We start from the raw sequence: 23,303 nt of genomic DNA, 5'->3' as shown, positions 1-23,303 counted from the left end.
GGAAGACTTGATTTCAAATTTAGACACCATGTGTTTAAGACTGCCATCCGTTTAAAAAGTGACATACAAACCTTAATGGTTGGGAACATGTAGGATGTGCCTAGGTGAGTGTGGCCCAACGGGCTGACAAACTCCACAATGCTCTAAATGGCTCCTTCTGGCTTCTCAGTCATGAGGGAAGGGTAGAGAAAGCTTCCTGACTTTGCCTTCACATGTATGTATGTTTAAGGGAGGAAGCGTGGTTTAGCAGAGAAAGGGTACCCTTGTAATGAGAAAGACTGAGATTATACTCCTGCCCCAGATCCACACTGGCTGGGTGACCACCCTGTGTTTTAAGATTCTATGCTGCAAACCAGTTGCCAACATGCAAAAATGGAATGAATTTCCACACTGGGACTTTCCCCCTTCCACGCTGATTAAATCACAGGTGGAGACCATCCTCCTACCAACCCAGCTCACTGTACCTCAAACCCTACATAGGGGTTACCACATAGGCATTTTGACAATTATCGTCTATATTGTGATTGCTGCACCTTGCTAATATAGGGCTTAACCGAGAGACACCTTGTGCTGATACGTATGCTCTCTTCCGTCCCTAATCCAATGGCCACTTCCCTCTAAAATGGACAAACATCCAGGAAATTCAATTCTCTTTCATTTTGTCAGGATTGTCCAAAGCATAATTAGGCTATGCTTTTGAAACTGTCATTCTCTCGAGACTGATTATGATATTGTCATAGGAAGAAGCTCAAAGAGTCTCATTTTTGAGAACCAAAGTCCTGAGGTTTGTTTTTTTTTAAAACTCATTAAAGTGCTTTGGTTCTTAATCTTGCTAAATAATCAAAGCCAATGGAGGAATTGAGGTCTATTTGTACAGTGGTTTCACTTGTGAAAGGAGGATCTGAAAGAGTTATTCCAAGCCAAAAGAGCAAACAAAACACCCCATCATTAAAAGAGATGGAAGGAAAATTTGGAAGAACTTTCCACTGAGCAAAAAGAAAGGGCTGGTGGTGCCATCTTGTGGAAAGACAGTGATAGGACAAGTATGTGTTCAGTAGCATATAACAAAGTTTGGGGAAAACTTTTACATGAAAGCCCTTGTCCCTTTGTGACATAACAATGAGGGGGCGGGGGTAGGGAAGAAGAGGGGTGAATCAGTACAAAGTGAAGATTCCCTATATCACTAGGAAGTATGTGCAAATTCTTCCAAAAAATAATAAAATGCATTTAGATGGAGTAGCCATCCAAACCTCATTGGGAGGAAGGATGAAATGAACCAATCAACCAACCAACAAGTATTTAGCAAGCATCCACTGTGTGTCAGGAGCTAGGAATCCAGACAACAACGGAACAATCCCTGCTATCAAGGAAGGGGTATTCTTTCATTCAATCTTCAAATGCTGAATATTGAACATCAGTATTATATTGAAAATCAAACATTAAATATAATTTTATTCAATAAAACCTTGTCTATGAGAAGAACACTATGAATGGACACTGCATGGAGGAGGAGGAGGAGGAGGAAGAGGAGGGAAAATTCACTAATTTTTTTTTTTGGTCTAGGTCCACCAAGGAGACAAAGTCTTAGGATGTTTGTTTAGAAAACTAAAAATTCTCCCTACTGATACCGATCTGTCTCTTTTCAACAGGAAGCTGGAGATAGTTGCTTGGGGCAGTGAGTGTCGGAGGCACGACCTGACCTCAGGTCTTCCTGACTCCAAGGCTGGCCCTCGCAACACAGTGCTCACATCTCCCAATAAACACCGCTGGATAATACCGACATCCAGGTCATCGATGCACACAGGCCTTACTGAAATTAAGTCTCCACCAAATACTACCTTGTATTTAACTTTAGTGGCCCGCAGATTAGATTTTGCAGTGAAGGCGCTGATCTGTGTATTAATCAAATCAAGGTCAAATCCTTATCCCTACCGTTAAAGCTCCTTTGCCCTCAAGTATCAGGGCATAAGGCAGCTGGCCTTTAAGTGCCATTGGGTGCAAAACTAAAAGACAGAAGTTTTTTTAAAAGGAGAGGAAGAAAAAGAAGTGAGAAAATAGGAAAAGAGGGGAAAGGCGGAGAGACAAAAAGCAATAAGGAAGAGGAGAAGGGAGAAAATAGGAAAGAGGCCCACACAGGGGTAAAGGGATCTGGGCCAGAGTTCGGGGACACCCTCAGGTCTGGGAGGATGGAGGGCATTTGCTTCTGACTTTGATTCTGCTGTTGTTTCTTGGGGTGTGTGTAAGATGGCCCTTGGGGAGGTTGGGAAGTTCACTTTCCCTTTCTTAAGCATGGGATGGGACCCCAGAAAAGAGCACAGCAAACAGTTTATAAAAAAGTATCACTGCCACTTAAGCGTTGTGTGTGAAGATGGGCAAGAAGAATAGGATCCGGGCTGGAGGGATGGGGTGGGTTTGGGGGTTGATGTTCAATCAGCCCTGGAAAGATGGGAAGGGGCCAGGTTGTGGAGAGCTTGGAATGTTGAGCAGCATTCTCAGTTCAGTTCCAGAGTTAGGGAGTCAATAGAGTGTAACGAGTAAGGGGTTGCACCGTCATTATGGGAAATCGAGATGGCGGCTGAGGGGAGAATGGATTGGAGGTGGAAGCAGGGAGAACAACCAGCAGCTTCCTAGGGATTATTGAGGCAATGAAGGCCTGCACCAGAGCAGTGACCATGTGAGTGGAGAGGAGGGGATGGACACAAAGGATATTGAGACTCGATGGGGCCGTGTAGGGGAAGTGATAGTCTGTGTTTGGTCCTGGAGGTGACAGAGTCATTGGAGCCTACAGAGGAAAAGGGTGACAGGATTTCATTTTCAGGTTCAGGTATATGAGGAGGAGAAGGTTTCCGGAACAGGGAGAGGACACTCAAGGCAGGAGGACCATCAGGAACTCACCCTGAATTTATACTGTGTGCTTCTTTTGAGATTCTTCACAGTGCACGTAGTGTCCTCTCCAGTGTATTTGGGGTGGAAAAGGCTATCCTGGAGAGACAGAACCAGAAGGAATCATCAGGACCATAATGCCTGCCCAGAAAATCCTCTGCTTTTAAAAACCTGGCAGGCTTCCTGACTGTGATCTCATGATTCCAATACTCACCAGTGAATTCAAGGTCTGGCAACATGTGTTAGGAACTTAAAGAAACAGTTGTATTGGGAGGCCCCCAATACTTTGTGGTTTTCTGCCAACAGATAATTTCTTTTTGGCCTGGTCAGACTTCTTGTAAAGGCAGGGTACCTAGCTTGATGATGACAACACCTTTCTCTACTCTTTTCTTCTCAGAATGCCAATTTTCTTTGGGGGGAACAGGGAAAGGCAGCCCATTACTTTGCCCCAGAGGACCTTTCTGGGCTCACCCTGTAGTAATGATGTGAGCTACAAGGAACGAAGAACTGAGCTGCTATCGGAGGCAATGTGGATCACAGGAAAGAGCACTGCATTGAGATTCCAAAGACCTGGGTTTGAATCTTGACCCAGCCACCTATTCCATAGAAGACTCAGGGAAAGTAACTAAAGAAGCACGTTATAGTGGGTTGGACTAGACGGCCACTGAGATCCCTGGGCCTTAGTTTCCTTATCTGTAAAAATAAGGGGGATGAAACAGATGACCTGTGGAGTCCTTTCCACTTCTAAAGCTACTAGTCTAAGATCCTATGAAGGCTTTCAATAGGAGGAAAGAAAGAAGACGAATAAATTTGGGTCATTACCATGAGCTCGGCGTTTGACGTGAAATAAAAGACCAGAAAATAATGACTTGGGATCAACACTGATTTTCTGATAGACCCAACTGGCTTTAGGTTTATTTGGATTCATTAAGAAATGCACAGTCTTCCAAGGAGAAGTGAGAAGATACAACTCTCTTTCATTGCAGAGGTCATGGTGAGGGGCTTAGGGTTTAGAAAACACTCTTAGATTGGGTCAGTTTTGCTGAATCTCCCCCTTCCCTTTTCTTTTCCCCCTCTCCCTCTCTCCTTCTCTCTCTCTCTCTCTCTCTCTCTCTCTCTCTCTTTCTCTCTCTCCTCTCTGACTTTCCCTCCTTGCCTCCTCCCTTCTTCTCCCTCTCTTTTTTCTCCTTCTCTCTCTCAGGGATGGACTGTTTGGAAGGGACATGACCACAAATAAAGGTGATGTAAAAACAAAATATATCAATAAAATTTTTAAAAAGAGTCCTGTTTGTAAACCTCTCTTGATGGGAAGCTGTGTTAGTCTTTGTAACTACCAGTCAGCTAGGTTTGTAAGAGCACAATGAGTGTCCTTCTTCTGGCAACAAACTGGGGAAGCTTTCCCCTAAGGATGGCGGGAGACTGGGGAATACCTGACTAGAAAGTACCTTCCCAAGGTTTCCTCTGGAGTGAGGGGTAGTGGGCAAGGCAGTAGACTTAAAGACCCAGGTTCAAGTCCTGTCTCAGAAATGAGCTGTGTGAGCAGGGCCACATCCTATCAATCTCCTCCTGTCTGAAATGAGGGGGTTGGGTACGATGATGTCCCAGGACTATTCCAGCTCTAAAATGGAGGAATGAGCATCGTCCCTTGGTGAGGCTGATACGGCCAGGTTCAAGCATCCACCCCAGGTGATGGCTGGAGGTGCCAGGACTTACGTGATCATCCTCCTGGATCTCCAACGTGTAGGTAACCACCTCTTCTGCCGTGCATCCTTCCGGCTTGTTCCACTGCAGTGTGATCCACGTGACTCCAGCTCGAACGAGCCTTGGGGCAGAGGGCGTCTGAGGGATGTTTCCAGAGGTGTAGTATACCATCTCCTGGCTGTAGCCACTGTGGAGAAATGAGACACCATGAGCCAGAGGCCTATAGCTAGCTAAGGAGCTGGCTGAGGGGTGTGTGGTGCCCAGATAAGGAGGATTACAGAGGAGACCTTTCCTCCTGGGAGGAAGACAGACAGCTAGTCAGGGAGGCATGACAGAGGCATTCTGATGAGGGACCAAGAAGCTTATGCACTAATAGGGGAGACAACATACGAGCAACTATTTACAAACAACACTGGTGACTCCCATGGGGGCTGTGGATCTCTAGAAAAAAAATGGGAGTTATTTCACCGAATCCATACATGCAATGAGCCTCGTTATTCTGATTCTGAGTTCGTTACAACAAAATGTGCACCTTGTTTCAGGACAACAAGTGAACACACAAGTCTTCTGGGAGACTAAACAGATGTCTCACCACCTGCGGATTACATTTTTCAAATGTCCATAGAAACCACTGTGGCGAACATAGTGTAAATTCACATGAACATACACAAACAAAAAGACTGGGATTCATAATGACAGAATTTCAGGGCTGGAAGAGACCTTGGAGACCATCAAGAACAACTCCTCAAAGCAGCCTTTGCATGAGGACGTCCAATGAGCCCACGACCTCCCAAGCCCCCTGAGGCCTCTTCTGGACAGCTTTCACTTTCATGAGTTTGTTTCTTGTAGTTGTGTCTGACCCTTGGTGACCCCAAGGACCACAACACACCAATATTGTCTATGGAGCTTTCTTGGCAAAGACACTGGACTGGCTTGCCATTTCTTTCTCTAGCGAATTAAAGTAAACAGAGGTTAGGTGACTTGCCCAGGGCCACACAGCTAGTGAGTGTCTGAGGCCACATTTGAACTCAAGTCTTCTCGACTCCCAGTTCCTTTATGGCCAGGGTTCTTAACCTGGAGTCTGTGAGCTTGTTTTAAAAAATATTTTGATTTTTCTAATTAATTTACTTTGTAATCCTTTAAGATATTCATTCTGAAAAGGGGTCCACAGGTTTGACCATTGCCAAAGGGGTCCATGACATAAAAATAAGATTAATAACCCCCAATCTATGCCAATGAGAGACAAATTACACACAAAAACTGGTCTTGAGGGCTGGTCCACACTCAGTGAAATCTATGCCTGGTGCATCTATAGGGCTGTACAAGGTGTATCACAAATTGTCCTCTAGTCAACATTTATTAAGTGCCTACTACGTTCTAGGCACTGCGCTAAGTGCTGGGGATACAAGAAGAGGCGAAAGTTGGCCCTGGTCCTTAAGGAGCTCCCAGTCATTTTAAGGAACAGCCAAGTTTGCCTTACTGTGATCACTAAGGCAGGAAAGTGATCGAATGCGTTGCTGTCAGTGGTAATGGTTACAAACCACAAAAGGGCTCTCAGGCTGATTCATAATTCATTTAGGACAACTAATTTCTGGGGCATTCTGGCCAACTGAGGCTTTCTTCTTAGGCCCAGAGCTGCCCTGCAGCCTCATACAAGGCTGATCCTGGGATGGCTAAGCACCCCTGGCTTTCTCTAACCCACATGCCACTGAAAAAGGAAACTGCATGAAAAGCTTGCCCAAGTAACGAAAGGAAACAGAAGTCCATCACTTAAAAAAAAAGGAAGATTCCTTTTCGAATCCTGGGCTGCTAACTAGTGATTGTTTTTTTTTGGTGCAAAGAGGTCCCTGCTGGAATTTTCACAGAACAGATGCATTCTGGTAGCACCGGGAAGAGCCCCCAGAGCAAGGTTTAACACCCCATAAGAGGGCCGCTCCTCTCACTCTTTCACTGAAACATTCCCAACTTAATTTTTCATGATGCTACAAGCAGCTTGGGGGGGTACAAAGTCGGTCAACTTTGCATCAAAGGATCCAGGTTCAAATCTCGCTCTGCCACCTTCTACTGTGTGGCTTTGCATAAGTCATTTGAACCTTGATCTTTGATTCCCTGACCCTGTATTTGAGCACATACTGGAAAGCCAATAAGGAAGCTGGGATGCTGACGGGAGGCAACGTTACCTGGTGCCGATGTCATTGCGAGCGGCCAGCCTGAATGTATATCCCATTGCCGGACAAAGCTTGGTCAACTTGCAATGCTTCTGACTCCCAAAATAACATTCTCTGAAGCCGCTGTTCCTTTTCCCCTAGAAGTGGGAGAAAACCCCAAGAGTATATCAGGGCTAGTTTCATAAGGACCTGGTTCTTCGTTTTGCATGAAGAATGTCAATGCTGGGAAAGAATAAGTCATGTGCCACGGAAGGTCCTCAATAATTAAACCTTTCTCTTTCGCACAACAGCGGCTCTGAAAATAAGGCCTTTGTACCACCTCGACACTGACTGTCTGCAGCATGGATGTCATCATCACCATCATCCTCATTACTACTACCATCATCATCATCACCACCATCATCACCACCACCATCATCCGTATCATCCTCATCACTACCACCATCATCTTCATCACCATCACCATTATCACCATCATCACCACCAGTATTTTAATAGAACTTTACAGTTTGCAAAGCACATCCCATAACACTTAACAGTAGATGCTATTACTAATCCCTCTTTACAGATGAGGCTAAGAGGGGCTAAGTGACTTGTGCAGAGTGATACAGTGTCTCAGTCATGATTTGAACTCGGGTCTTCCTGGTTCTAAGTCCAACACTCCATCCACTGTGTCACCTAGTGTTATCTCTTTGAGCCTCATTTTCTTATAAAATGGGAGGATATAGTTAACTTCTTAATAAAACAAATAAAAACAAATGAAGGGGATGTATCAAATCCATTCCCACCACGCACTTCACTTCATCTTTACAACAAACCTGTTAATTAGGTCTTCTGAGGCCCTGAGCCGAGCTGGCTTTGAGTTCATTTGCCAAGTTACAGTAGACTGTAGCAACCACTTCCTCCCCCTAATCCATGTTATTTTATCTATGTTCCACAGAATAGGAAAACCACAAGAGACTACTCGGAGGAAATCCACTTTGGGACTCAAACCTTAGCCCTAAAGTTAACTTGGCCGCCTCCCAACATCTTCAACATTCCTTTAGATAAATAAAAAGGAATCTCAAGCATCTAGGCCGGTCCAGTGGACCACAGCCTTCCAGCAGGCTCTCCTGTAAATGGCACATCTGAGGTTCCCAAGGCATTAAAAAAAAAGCCCAAGAGGAACTGTAATTCTCTGAATATTTGTCTTAGCCTATGTCTGACTTCCAAGTCCCAACCTGGGATATTCAGATCTAATTCAAAACTGAAACAAACAGAATCCCCCCCACCCCTGCTCAGTGGCTCAGGTCCCCAGGGTGAGCGGGATGAAAAGTCCCTAGGAATGAAGAGCCAAGTTCAGTCTGAAAAATGACCTCAAAGGCAGCCCGAGAATCCTCAGCTCCAACTCTTGGGAGACCTGTTTTTCTCTTTGTAGTTTGGTTCAGCTCAACAGTAAGCTCTTTGAGGGGAGGGGCAATTTCATTCTTTGTGCTGTGTCTGGCACAGGTTAAGTGCTCGAGGAATGCCCGCTGATGAGCCAGTTCAGGCAGGACCTCCTACAGAAGCCTTTGCTAATCCCCTCCTTGCCCCCGTTAGTATTCTCCCCTCACCCCCTCCTCCCCACTTTTAAATTTACATAAACTTTGCCTGCATTTGATATTTATTTCTCTGTACAAGCAATAACCTGTTTCCATCCTTGTCCCCCTAAACTGTGATCTCCTTAAGGGCAGGGGCTATTTATTTTGTCTTTGAATGCCCTGTGTCCAGCAGAGTGCACCCTAAAAAATGCTTCAAAATGCTTCTTGGATTGATGTGAGTGAGGGCTTCTTTCATCATAGTCTATAAATCCTACCGTCTTTACAGCTGCAGGGCAAGGCAGACAGACCAGCTGGGCCCGGAGTAGGGAGACCAGGTTCAAATCCTGCCGTAGACACTAGCTCTATAACCCTGGGCAAGTCTATGATACTCCTCCGAAATGGGATAAACCCTCCCAAAGCCAGAGTGGGGCTTAAATGAAACAAGGTCTGCAAAGTGCTCTGTAAACTTTTGTTTGAGCCCTACAGAAACAGAAGCTGATACAGGATTTGTTCCTGCATCATTTGATATCAATTGATCAACTGGGGTTTATTAAGGACCTACTATGTGTCAGGCTCAGTGCTCAGCACAGAGGGATGATGGATCTAAATGCAAGGCAGAGTTTTAAGGCTGTGGTCTGAGATAAGTCATCCTGCTCTTAGATGTTCTCCGATAGCCGGTGCTCAGTGCCAACCTGGAGTGTTATGGTAATGCAACCAATTTATTCACAGAAAAAGGTTTAAACACTGTAAATTTGCATAACGACATCCAGTATTTGATTGGTTTGAACGCTACAAATTTGCATAACTGCATCCAATATGTGATTGCACTGTCCAAAAAGGCTGACACGTTCTGTTTTCATTTCACACTGCAGTCGGCTCCCCCTTCCCCTCTGTCTATTCCTAAACTCAAAGGGAGCCATGCTACATACAGCAAATAGCTCACGCATTGCGGAGACAAAGGCGTTCATCTCTTCCAAACCCTACTCAGATCCTCCTTGATGCCTCAACGTCCCTTCTTGCTCTTCTCTGTTTAGCATCCATCGCCTCCTCTTGAAACAAAGAACTGTAGCCAGGAAAGAAAGGCCAGTATGTGCTGTTCTCAGATGACCACCACTAAGAGGTGAAAGCCAGGTGGTCCAGTGCTGTAGTAGCATGTGGAAGGGAGGTGGCCGTGGCTCCCGTCAAAGAGAGACTTGGAACCAAGAGAGCACAATCCCCAGTCACCCAACACACAGAAACAAACCCAAGAACATCTTTAATAGATGTCGTCATCTTGAAAGTCAAAGGCTCTAAACTACACAGAAGGAAAAGCATTCAAAACTGAGAGACATAGAGGAACAAATGAAAACCACATAAGAATAGGACAAGATATCCATGCCTGGCATCCTCTCTGCTAATGGACTTGTCCCAGAGGTGCCTACAATGATCCTACAAGTGACAAGCTGACATTCTAATACTTTTATTCAATTACAAAAAGTGTATATTTTAGCCACTTGTGCAACAGTCTGAAGGAAACTGAATGGGGACAGACACTGGACCTGGGATTTCACTGGCACAGACCACTCCTGGATGAGGAATTCCTTCTATCAGTGCAGGCTGGCACCTCTAAGACTATCATCTTAAGAGGGGTGCTACAGCATTGTGAGATTAAGGGATTTGCACAGGGTCACAAAAGTCATATATGCCAAAGGTAGGATTTGAACCCATAGTGGCCAACTCTCTCTATACCACAGCAGTCTGCTCCCAAAACAATGAACGTGAGAGAAAAACACCAGGACAGCCTCAGGACAATTTCTATCAGAACACTATCAAAAAAGATGAAAGTCGGTGAATAAGCACTCATCATGGATTTATACGCAAGGCACTGGGAATACACACACACACACACACACACACACACGCAGTTCTTCTCAAAGAACTAACATTTTTATCTGGAAAGAACAAAATAATGATATCAACAAGAATAATAAAAATATATCCATGGACAGTGTGGCTTAATGGACAGAAAGCTGATCTCCAAGGTGCTAAGTCTTGGGTTCAACTCCCGACACCGACAAACTACTAGCATGGCCCTGGACAATCAGCGTCCGTCTGTCTAAGTAGAGGGGCCTCCTCTGATCGAGAGATCATGACAACAGTGGAAATCACAGAGTGATTGTCATCTTTGCTGGAGGCAGTCATCAGACCCTGAGTTACCCACATGGATGAAATCGTGGGTTTTGACCAAAAAGATCACTCTCTAGATGATCATTAAATTTCTAAATTTCAAAATGATCGTTTCTAGAGTGCTTTAAGATTTTTAAAAAAATATCTTCCTCATGACAAACATATGAGGTCGATAGTGTGCATTTTACCAGCCCCATTTTGTAGATCAGGAAACCAGATCAGGATCATATGGTAAGTAAAAGACAGAGCTGGGATCTGATCCCAGGTCTCTTGGAAGAGAAGACTAAGGGAGTAAAGAAGGGCTGTCATAGGGAAGACACTTGTTCTGTTTGGCCTCAGGTCATGAACATAAGTCAAGTCAACAAGATCTTATTAAGCAATTTCGATGTGCTAGGCTCTGCGCTGTGTACCGGAGATACGAAGAAAAATAAAAAAAAAAACCACCCCCAAATCCTTTCCCTGCTCTTGAGATGTTCACAGTATAATGGGGTATAATGAGGAAGGGGACAACATTCAAACAACTCTAGATAAACTGGAGATAATGTGAGAGGGAAAGCATTAAGGCTGAAGACCAGCAAAGGCTTATTGAACACAGGAGGATTTTAGGTGGGATCTGAGGAAAGCCAGGAAATGGAGACGAGATGGCAGACGTAGGAACAATTTCAGGCACGTCATCCCAACAGTCAGGGCTGTTAAAACGTGACTCTCTGAAGGCAGACAGCTTCCAAAGAAGGCATATGAGCATTTCTTGGGGAGGTCAGACAGGAGATCCTAGGATGGACAAGCCTAGGGTTCAAGGGTGGTATGGTATGGACGGCTTCTGAGGTCCTTTTCCCAACTCTGAGATCCTGTGAGTCTAATGTAGCATGCTTTCTGTTGCAAAAAGATATTTGGGGGATGTCTTGCATCAGTTTCCAGAGGTCTCAATACTTCTAAAATTTTAGTTTCTATTCTGACACCTGCTCCATTCAGAAGACAAACACACAATCTCCGACTCATCTAGGCAAATGCTACCAAATCATTCCCACTATTAAACTACATAAATGTATTTATTTATCAGGATGTACCTGGGCCACAGACTGTCAACAGATTTAGTAAGATCCAGCCAGTCAATCATTCATGATGTGAGCTGCAAAGTACCTTAGATATCTCTCTGAGAAGGAAAGGTCTGACATGTTTGAAGGAGAAGAGGAAGAATTGTTTTCTGGGGAAAATTCAGTAGAGGCACTGGCTATTTTTTCCATGGTAATGGCAAAGAAAATGCATGTGTGAGAAGCATGAAGTGAAAGAATAACTGGTCCTGAGGATGAGAGAGAGAGGGAAATTTACAAATAATATGAACTGCACACAGGTGAAACCTAATCCAATATCAAAGGGGTCCTTTGTAGGAAACAACTAGTAACCTTCATCTTCGTAGCTCAGAGGTGGCTTCTGGCAGACAGATAGTCACCTAGTAACCTGGCAGAGACCTGATATGGGTGGTGACAGTAATGTCTTCCATCCAACCCTTTCTTCCCAGGGAACTGATACACTCCACATTTCTTATTTCATTATCTAAAATGAAATTGCCAAATAAATGATAAGCATCAACAACACTTAAGGACACTTTAACCTACACGCTTTTCTTGCACGATCGCCATCTTTTGATTCTTTTCTATCCCAAACCATTTGATCTTTTAAAAACTAAATTCAGGTGCTGAATAAAATAAGTCATGGAACCCTTTCTCCTCCAACTCTGTTGAATTCCTGTGAATTACTTGAGGCGACTGGAAATTGGAGCCTCATTTTAGAGACTTAACTACTGAGGTAGAAAGATTAATTGGCGGTAGAAATGTATATGTCATAGTTTTCATTTCATTCTCCCTAATGGAGTGGGCCAAGCCGTATCTCGCATCTGTTAAATGCGGATAAGGATAGCTGGGTGTCAGCTAGGCACATTGAAGCAGGTGAGCATGATTAGACCATTACAGCTGCCCCACTGAGTCTGCTCCCTTCACTGGATCAATGAATACAGATTTTTCTCCTTTTCCCCCAACACATTTAGAAGAGAAATGAAAGTAGCAGTAAGAAAGGGTGGTGTGCTTTTTCCTAGTCTAATGGCAAGATGTGGGGCAATCTACTGAAATGCCTTTCTTTTTAAGAATACTCCCTCATACAAAGATACCTGTGTAACTTGTGTGTGGTCCAATGGTTATTCATCACTCAAACCATGTGATCAGCCCCACCTCTTTTTTTATCACACATTAATGACATCGTTTACTTTGGTTTCTCTTCCTAGGTCCCTGACTATTCACATCCATTATGTGCCTCCATTGCTATCTAAGGGATACTCAACTCTCAATTCTTTGGTGATCATAGCATTGACTAAGCTAATTAACAGCCATGTTACAATATGGGGAAAATACTGGTATTAAAAGGATGGACCTTGCTTTCATGGAATAGATAGGGATCATTGTGATTTCCCAAAGGCACTCCAGTCTATGTCTTCAGAAACTTCCTTCAATTTACATTTAGGCCCAAAGCATTTCCCATTAGTAGTGTTTATATAAGATTATATGTCTGTCTGCGTGCGTATGTATATGAATACACACACACACACACCCCAACTGGACAAGCTCTATATGTTTGCATCTAAATGCATGTTGTAATTTGGACAACAGACATCCTTCACCCATTTGCTCTTTACAGATGTGAATATTTGAGGAAGATCTCCTAGGACAATGGGTACAGCCCTTTGGGCGAGGGCAGAGAAGGACATGCTGGAGGTTGGCAATAGATGGAAAAGTGTGGATGAGTGATCATGAATGTTCTGACACTGATGACCTCATGAGTGTCCATGGAAGAATTCACTCTGCATGAGAGGGCCTCAAATACTTAACTAATGCAACATCTAAGAATAATGGCTCTTCCTCCTCAGTGCCTTCCTCTTGGAATCCCTGGCTTCTTCAAGACTCTCCTTAAGAGCGATCTTCTCCATGAAGCCCTTCATGATTCCCCCAGATGCTAGAGCTCTCCCTCTCCAAAATGTCCATCATTCACCCAGTCCACATTCTGCATATGTTCACATAGGTTCATGTTGTTTCCCCCAACTAGAATGAAACCTCCACCAGGGCGTATCTTTATAACCTCTGTGCTAACTCAGCACAATGCTTGGCCCCAGCTGCCTGACTGACAACTGGATTACATGACCAAGGAAGTGCAGCCTTTTGGCTACAGATGGAATCAGGATACTTGACTCCCTAGTTCTATCTTTCCACTTACATTCTTGTGTCTCATAACATGACACTGGGTTAGCTTTTAAACTCTCTTTGCCACTGCCAATGTACACCTGAGAGGATCAGGCGTAAATACTCACAACTGCATGGATAAGAGACTCTGCTTAGTATAACTGGGCTTTAGTCCAGAAAACTCATCCATTGTCATAAGGCAGTGAAAAGGCAAAACAAACGGACGGGCTGAGAAAGGACCCAGAATCTTGGCCAACAAAGATTGATCACACTGTAGGCTGCTGCAGTACAGACACTTAATCATATGGTTTAGAAGCCTTGAAACCTTTTAAGACTCAGAATAGAACTCTGGGTGATTTTTCCAGAGCAGGGCTTTTGGTAAAATAGACCCCTTGGGCAGGCTAGTGAAGCCAATGAACTCCTTTTTCAGAATCAGGTTTTTAAATGCATAAAATAAATTGACAGAATTACAAATGAAATCATGTATATGAAAATACAGCTATCAAAGAAGCAGCTACATGGCTCAGTGGATAGAGTGCTGGGTCTGGAGTCAAGAAGACTTGAGTTCAAATTTGACCTTAGATACTTACTAGCTGTGTAAACCCTAGACAAGTCACTTAGCCTCTTTTTGCCTTAATCCATTGGAGAAGGAATTGGCAAACCACTCCAGTACCTTTGCCAAGAAAACCCATGGACTATAAGAGTTGGGTACAACTGAATGACTAAACAGCAACAAGTTATCAAAATCATAATTAATAATAATAATTTAAAAATCCACAAACCCTATTTTAAGGACCTCTGCCCCAAAAATTTTTAAAGAAAAGGTATGTGCCTGGGATGGTTTCATTTCAGCTCTGCCTGTAATATGGAGTATCTTGAACTTGGAGTCACAAAGAGCCAGGTTCAAATACTATCTCAGACACTTCCTAGCTGGGTGACCCTGAGCAGGATGCAACCTCTCTGGGCCTTTCCTCCACTATAAAGTGACTTCTAGGGTCTCTTGCATCTTCAGAACCATAATCTTATGAAGAACAAGTGTGATGAACATTCACAGCCTGGACCTGATGCATCTTTCCTATCTCTAAGGATACCACTCACTGGGCAGGTTGGAAAGTGGGGATTCACAAGCTGTTCTCAGTGGCTGCCGAGGTCCCTTGTTACTCACATGTTCTGTGATTTGCGATGACGTTGACAATGCTACTCTCTCTGCTGAAGGAGGTCACACATACACTCCACCACAGCAGCAGGTTTGTCTTTCTTTGTGAAGCCATCTCTTACCTGGCATACAGTAGGTGTTTAATAAATGCCTGGTGACTGACTGTGCTACTCTGAATATGGAAATGCTCCTGTTCTTTGATTTTTATTAAGTTTAGAATAAAAAAAAAAACCTTGAAAAAAAAAGAAGAGAAAATGTATTTTCACGCATTCTATCTGACTGAATGTGTTAAGCGCTTAGTATGTACAGGGAGCCAGGGATGCAAAGAGAAAATGAAAAATAGTCTTTGCCCACAAGAGGTTCACATTCTGCTGGGATGATACAATATATAAAGAGATATAAATACAAGGCCATTTCAGGAAGGAAGAAGACTCAAACATTAAGCAGATTAAGAGAGACTTCTTGGAAGAGGTGCAATGAAGGAGGCCTTGAATGAAGCTGAGGATTTAAGAGATGGCAGCTAGGAGAGAGGGCATTCTAGCTACAGGAGCTAGTCTTTGCAAAGACATGAATGTGGGAGATGGAGTTCAGGCAGCAAGAGTTTAGAAGCATTATAACTCATTAAAATTATCAATAAATACTAGCTTTATTAATTTTAAATCCGGTGGAAGGCTTCCTTGGCACTGGTATAGGTCCTGCTTACAGGATGGGAGAGCCCATCACAAGTGGGCTGCTCTCTGCATATGGACCTTAATGAACAAACATCCAACCCTCACACATGAAACAGATACAAAACACTAATTAATCATTATGACCTTCCCTCCCCCTTTGCATTTTTACTGCCAGGAGTGATTCTACAGATTGCCTGGTCCTCTGTTGATCTGGCTGGCATTTTCCATTACATTGGCAATAATAAGCCTAGGATGGTTGGTGTTTCCAACACTGTTGGCACTAATGAATGAAGCTGGCTGGTATTTGCAATCATTCTTGCATTAATGGATTAGACGTGATTCTATTTTCTGATTTTTAACCACATTGATCCCAGCACAAAGAATGAGAACAGGTCACTCTCATCCTGACGGCAGACGTGAGACACCTCTGTATTTTGTTGGGATATGTCACCATCATCACCAACACCACCACCACCAATAACTGGACATTTCTCAAATACTTTAGGGTGACTGAGATGTACTCACTATGTAATGGAGAGGAGCAATGAGTGTGGATTGGCTGCAACCCACTGCAAATAATTAAAGAGGAGATACTTTGTGAAGGATGTTATCAGAGAAATGTTTAGTAGCAGGTAGTAGATAACCAAAGAGTAGATGGGCTAGTCCCAGGGAAGGATAACTGAGAAGCTGTCCCTGTGTGGCCAGGCATCCCCATAATGTCAAGAGCTTGAGAAAAAGGCCATCGACATGAATGATGGCGCCTTCTCCCTTTCTTCCCCCAATCAATGAAGGAAAGAAGAAAAGATGTAGACAACAGTCACATAGGATAGAAAGGAGTGGATGCATCGTGGCCTTCATCACTGGAGGACAGAGCAGTATCAGTGAGAGCAGAGACCCCTCAAAGCCACCACACAGATGACCTTGCTTTAACTTCCCGGCTCCAGGTGGCAGGTACTATAGGCATATACCACCACCCCCATTTTATGGACAAGAAGACAGAGGCTCAGGGAGCCTAAGGGATTAAGTCCACAGTCACCAGGGGTGGCGTTGGGATTTGAACTCAGATCTCTCCTGATTCCCAAGCCTCCTCCAGATATTGTTTTAGCCTGGGCCTTCCCAATCCCTGCCCAGCTGACTTCAGATTCTGGTGTGATTATGCATTATCTTCTCATGAATAAGTTTTGCAGAGCAATTTATCTTCTCTCATATAATCTTCAAAACACTGAGGTAGGTTCTAGTGCCCCCATTTTATAGATGATCAAACGGAGGCCCAGGAAAGCTAAATGCCTTCTCCAGGGTCGGTCAGAGAGGTAGGAAGCATCTGGGTCAGGATTTACTCATATGTTCGTTCCTGCTTTCAAGTTCAGTCCTCTACCTACCCTACCACCAGGCTATCTCGTGGAATCTTGTAACCACCCATGTATACACAGTGTGTTTAAGTAAATGGAGCACCCCTGGCTATCTCCTGGCCTGGGCTCCTTTCCGAAGGCCCTGCCCCATCCAAGCACACTCACAAAGGATCTGCAGACGGCTGGGTGTTTCGGCAACAGCCCAGATCAGCTCGTCTGTCAGACCCGTTAATTGAAATAAAAAATAAGGCTGTGACCGCCAGCTGAACAGCAGCCAGAACCAAGAGATTTAGTCTATGAGTGGGTCTATATTTAGAAGCTGTTCTAGCACGAACGGACCTCAGGCATCATCAAAGACACATGTTGGCTCCATAAGTCAAATGAGCATGTATTTCTTCATGATGAGTAGATATGAAAAGCGGGCACATGGCAGCCAGGGTGGGGTGTTAGTGAGATGTGACACTCCACAATTTGGGTGGCTTCAGAAATTCTGCAATGCCAACCCATACTCTTTCCTCCCACCCCAGTCTTTGTTTTCCTTCTGAGTTCCAAGGCAGTCAATCAGATGTGTGCAAATGGCAGGCAGGGGACAAGGTGAGGGTTTTGCATCTGCATGCTGCTAAACGGTTTTGCTTCCAAGTCATTTGCTCTCAAGCTAGAGGAAATAAGCAAAGAACACCAGGCAATTCCTGGCTCAAAAAGTCTCCCCAACACCTTCCATCAATTGAAGATTTCAGTTGGGTCCATTTAGGGGCAGAAACATATAAGCACATCGCATCTAATTAACTATCTAAATTTCCATCGACTTAATAAATTCTATCTATCAATCCATCCATCCATCCATCTACCTACCTAGCTACCTACCATTCTTCTATCTTTCAACCTCTCTACCCTTAAAGGGCTGAGTATATTCAACTGGCCTTTCACACTTAAAAGCAAATGATTTAATGAGATCAATACCTAGCAGTAATAAGTCTCCATGAGCATGAGATCTGACTCAGTCAAAGGCTGGGTCTTATGCATGACTGGACAATGGACAACAGCAACAAGTCACCTTGAGTGTATTGGGGACAAGGAAAGGTGAAGGTGGCAAAGGCCAGAGAAAATCTTTGGGGATATGGCCTAGGTTCATAATGACCAAGTGTGGTCCCAGAGAACGGACCCACCTTGCCTTTCTTCTTTGAAGCATAGAGGAACTAAGGGTGAGGAACCTTAAAATCGTCAAACGATGTTGCACTTGGTGGTTGTTCTTGCTGAACCGATTTTATTTTTTTCTCTTCTTACAAAAGAAGACAACTTTTTTTTTTTAAAAATGCTTCTTTGTGGTAAAACACAGCTCTCTGGATGGGGATAAGATGAAGGGACATACTGATATGAAATGACAGTGATGTAAAAATAAAAAATGTCAATATTTTTTTAAAGAAGACCTTATGCCTTCCAAGTACCATGAGCTTTCTATGTTCTACTTCTGTATGAAAGACACTGTAGCCCAAGTAATCAGTACATGGAACTGGGTCAGACCTTCCCATATCTAAAAAGAGAACTAAAATCTTCCATACAAGTTTTCATAGAAATCAGTCCTCGGGAGCGGGTAGGCCCAAAACACTGACGGGGAAGCTTCACGTGGTTTCAAGAGACAAATATGTTTGAAAAGAAGGGAGGGCACTGGGGGCTGTAAGACATGAAAGAACTTTTATTTATACATTTATTTATATCTGTCCAAAGTAACAAAACATGATCTGAAACTCAGGAAAAGGACTCATCAGCTGTTTAAAAATTTTAAAAATTAGCCACAGGTTTGGTTCAGCAGCTTAGTTGGGCTTGAGATGGAAAGTGGCAGCCACAGTAAGCATTTGAGTCATTAAATCATGGGGAACAGATCACAAGACAGGCCTGTGATTTTGCCTTAACATAAAACTCTCCATTGCACTAGAACACGGCTTCTTGTGGGAGATTAGAATATTGAGGGAGGGGAAATCTTGCTGAAAGGGGGCTGGGGTCTCCAACAGCAACACAGGAGGCACCTTGTGGATCAACCAAACCCTCTTGGTATTGTCACTCTGTTTGGCACCCTGAGGACAGTTAAGTTTAACCCCTGAGGACAGTTAAGTTTAACTGATGGGACGTGCCTGCTTCATCTTTTTGCAAAGGAGATGGACATCAACTCCCACAATTAGGAGAGACCACAGAGGTTAGCTAGTTTAACTGATACCTGACCAAGAATCCCCCTGCAGCCTGCCAGATGAGTGGTCATCTCGACTTTTCCTTAGATCTCCAATATCCACTGAGGCAGCCCATTCCACTTTTAAATGGCTCTGACCAACAGGAAGTTTCTCCTGATAACAAATCTAAATTTGCCTCTCAGCCTCTTCCATCCATCATTCCTAGTTTTGCCGTAAGGGACCAAACACACCAAATCTAGCCCTTTTTCAATGTGAAAGCCACTCTCATACTTGAAGGCGGCTACCTCAGTTTTCACCTTCTCCCAGTCCTCTGAGCTTCTTTTCTCCAGTTCCTGGAGACATCCTCAGTTCATGAATGGTCTTATTCCATCACTGTTGCAACAGCTTAAGAAAATTTAAGTACAGAAGATTTTCTGGGATTTGGGGACCCAGAGTAAGGAAGAAAGAGCCCTAGAATCAGAGTCAGAAAACATGGGTTCAGATCCTGGCATGGCTAACTAGCAGCCATGGAACCTTGGGAAAGTCACCTACGTTTCCTCGTCTGTAAAATGAGTGAGCTGGACAGGTTGGCCTCTGAATCCATTCCAGCCCTAGATCTATGATCCGGCCTTCGTGGCCCCACGCCCATGTAACTGAATTGACCTTTGTTCCATAAGCATTGAATGAGATCCCCCTTGGGAGAATTCCCCATTTCCAAGGTTTGTCCATTCTATAGTGCAGCTGACTTTCCTATTAGTCAACAGGAAACCAGAATGCTCAAGTCCTTTTGGGGGCTAACTGAGTCACTTCAGGAAAAACCTTAGGCAATATACTAGTTACAGGTCAAACAAAGCATCTTCTCAGTATTTCTGTAAATTTTACTTCTGGGTGCTTAGTGAAGAGAAACCCACCCACACCATCTACTCAGCCCCTGGCAAGCCCACTGAATATCTGTTAATTCCCATTAGAATTTGCTTTCCACCCATTCCTTGACTTTGTGACTCTGCCTTGACTTATTCCAACTTATACCCAGAAGTCAAAATGGGCATGCTGATCACCTATCACTATGGAAAGGGCTAGAGATACGTAGGCCAAAACAAAATGGTTTCTGCTCAATCAGTAACAGTAAATTAAGAACTTCACACATCTCACCATGAAACTTCATAGCGTAGCATCTTGAAAAGACTAAATTTCTGGGTATTTCAACAGCTGAAGATGTGAGTTTTTCTTGGGATAGATACTCCCACCCTCCGCAAGCCCACAGAGGATTCTTTCCAGACTGCCTGGGGGCTAAGTGAGGAATAGCCCCCAGGGTGAGGGTATGAGGCCTAGCATGAAACACAAGACACTCTGCTTGGTTTTTGGGGCAGTGGCATCAGCCTGGATTGGCAGGACCTGGGAGAAGAGATATGTTCCACGGACAATGTATGTGGGCTGAGTGATGGGCATGGTGGGAGAGACTGATATTAACACCTAAGGAAACCATTGACCAGGCTGCAGGTGAGGCCTTGGGGCCAGGCATGGGACCCATGATATGACCTGTGGGTCCATGACAAGATTCACTGGGGCGGCTGGCTGAGGCATAGTCACAAGCCTATAGGGAAGAAGACCACAGCTGTTCACACCATCTGGATGGGCTAAGAATCCATTACAAGACTTCCCAGTAAAATGGAGGCCTTGCCATATACCTAGCTAATGCCTCTTAAAGTCATCCAGCCTTGCCAACACTATTCCCTCCAGAGCCCAGTGCTGTTACCTTCCTGCTGCCTGGCCACTGGAATGGAAACTACTCTGCAGCTGACATCTTTGATATGTGTTGTCTCTCCCAATTAGAATGTGAGGTCCTTCGGAGGAAGAATTGCCTCATTTTTTTCAATTTGAATCCCCAGCGCTTAGTAGAACTCTTGGCACATAGTAGGTACTCAAGAAATGGTCATCATTGACCTACTGATATATACCAAAGTCCCTGCACTGTCATTTGGGGACTGGGGGAAGCAAGGAATGATATAATATGTTCACAGATAAGTAAGTTCAAAATAAATTAAAAAATTGGAGGGGAGTTATTAATTGCTGTTGTTTAGTTGTTTCTGAGTTGTGTTCAACTCTTCATGACCCCTTTTTGGGGCTTTCTTGGCAAAGATATTGGAGTGGTTTGTCATTTCCTTCTCCAACTCATTTTACAGACAAGGAAACTAAAGCAAATAGGGTTAAGTGACTTACTTGCCCAGGGCCACACAGCTAGTAAGTGTCTGAAGCCAAATTTGAACTCAAGCCCTCCTGACTCCACAGCCAGCATTCTAGCCACCAGGCCATATAGCTGTCCCTGAGTTATTAATCAGAGAAGGTAATAAGTTGAATTTTGAGGAGAGTTAGGAATCCTAAGAGAATTGGGTGAGAAGGGTATTCTGGGCCTAGGGGATCAGTCCATACAAAGGCAGAGGTGAGACAGAAAATGCTGTGGACAGGAACACCCAGGAGGTCAGAAAGGCAAAATGTTGGATTCTTCCCCTCGACCCAAATTCCTAAAAGCTGGGCTTTTAACTGGGGTCCTGACATACTAATAAATAATAAAGCTACTTCCTCATAACTGAGACATTTTCCTGATTGTGAACTCACCAATAAACTAAGAGCGATGGGCGGTAGGAAAATACTGCTTTTCTGTGATGATAAGCATGGTGTCTAACATCTGTACAGCCAGCCAAAGAAAGAGAGAAGTCACCGTGCGCATTCAAACCCTTTTCAGTCTGTCCTTGCTAACACTATCACTCATTAGCACCGGGAGGGAGAAGGAAATGTAAACACGGGGTTTGTGACCAGAAGGAAATTAAAATGTGATGATGACTCATGCAGCCCGTCAAGTTGGAAGCTGCCCTGAAAATGATATCCTGCCTTTAACGACTCCGCTATTCACCCGGAGGAATGACAGGAAAAATACCTTCTGGCTCAGAACTCTGCAGGACGGGAAATAATTCTGACAATCCCACCGAGCCGTGGAAGGGGAGCCCAGGGAACAAGGAGACTTGCTACCAAAGACGCATGGCTAAGACCTGGATCAAGTGGTACGTTCCTAAGAAAAAGGCAATTCAAAGGCCGTAGAGCAGGCTCACTGATGGCCAAGAGGTCCATTCTGGGGGACTCTCTAGTATCCCACTCATGCCAGTGGTGGCCTACTATTTAAAATTTTAGATGGCAGTTCATTGAATATCTAATGGGAAAGGAGACCTCCCACACCATAGTGACTCTACAGAATGGTAACGCATTTAAACACTAAATGAATTATGGAGATATTCTTGGCCAATAGGGCCAGTACAATGTGAGCTCTCCAAAAAAAAAAAATTTGAAGAGTGTCAACTGCTCAATAAATTTAAGCTATCCATGTGAGAAGAGCTAATAGCCAGCATTTTATGGCGTGCAAAGTGCTTTACATGTGTTATCCCATCTGATCATCATAGCACATACAAGGTGACCTTGGAAGGGAAGGAGAAGGAACGGTCACTTTCTGGATCAGACCTGGTACTTTGTCGATGCAGCGAAAACTCCCAGCGAGGAAATTTACTGATGTTCATTTCTTAACTATGGGCTAAATGATATGTAAGGTCTTATCCCACTCTATATCTATGGCCCAATGAATGAAGAAGTGAGAGAGGGAAAGATGGAAGGGTAGAGAATAAGAAAAGAGGAAAGAGGAAAAGAAGAAGGAAAAGAGGGGAAAGAAAGAAATAGGAAGGAAGGAAAGGAAGGAAGAAATAAAGAAAAACGAATGGAAGAGAAGGAGGTCAAAGAGCAATGACCCAAGATGGCGCCAAGCATAGGACTCCAGGCCACTTGTGTTGGGGCCTTTGTGACTGGAAGCAGTCAGTAGACATTGCTTATATATTTCAATTGAGAAACAGTATCTGCTCATTTCTTTCCATCATCCTGCCAAGATACTTCAATCACTGACCTAAAAGGAGTAAGGCCAACAACTGAGTCATGATCACCATTTCCTGTGACACCTGGGTTCTCTTTGCTGGTCTCCCACAGGTCACCATGACCTTAATTAACTCATGAAATCACAGGCCAAGGCCAAACAGCCACAGGAAGCACAAGAGATATCGATCGATGCCTGGTCTGCACACATGCACAAACAGAGACGCATGCCTTACATTAAAAGATCCGGTGGCCATAATGAGTCACCCACAAAATCAGAAAGGAGCAACATCCCGTGAAACTTCAGGACACAAGAAAAACTTCAAGCTGGTGGTGCGAGAAACTGAAAAGC

General features: G+C 44.0%; 1 protein-coding gene across 1 annotated transcript in view; it reads right to left on the bottom strand.

Annotated features, from left to right (window-relative positions):
- FNDC3B (fibronectin type III domain containing 3B) overlaps positions 1-23,303 on the bottom strand; it is a 390,617-nt gene that overhangs the window by 68,661 nt on the left and 298,653 nt on the right. Inside the window, exons 12-14 of the mRNA XM_036753943.1 lie at positions 6,765-6,889; positions 4,597-4,771; positions 2,896-2,982 (exon numbers count right to left, since the gene is read on the bottom strand). Coding sequence (XP_036609838.1) covers positions 2,896-2,982; positions 4,597-4,771; positions 6,765-6,889 — 387 coding nt within the window. The remainder of the gene's footprint in view (positions 1-2,895; positions 2,983-4,596; positions 4,772-6,764; positions 6,890-23,303) is intronic.

This window comes from Trichosurus vulpecula, chromosome 4 (genome assembly GCF_011100635.1).
Source record: "Trichosurus vulpecula isolate mTriVul1 chromosome 4, mTriVul1.pri, whole genome shotgun sequence".
NCBI lineage: Eukaryota > Metazoa > Chordata > Mammalia > Diprotodontia > Phalangeridae > Trichosurus > Trichosurus vulpecula.
This window is presented reverse-complemented; position numbering and strand designations above follow the sequence as displayed.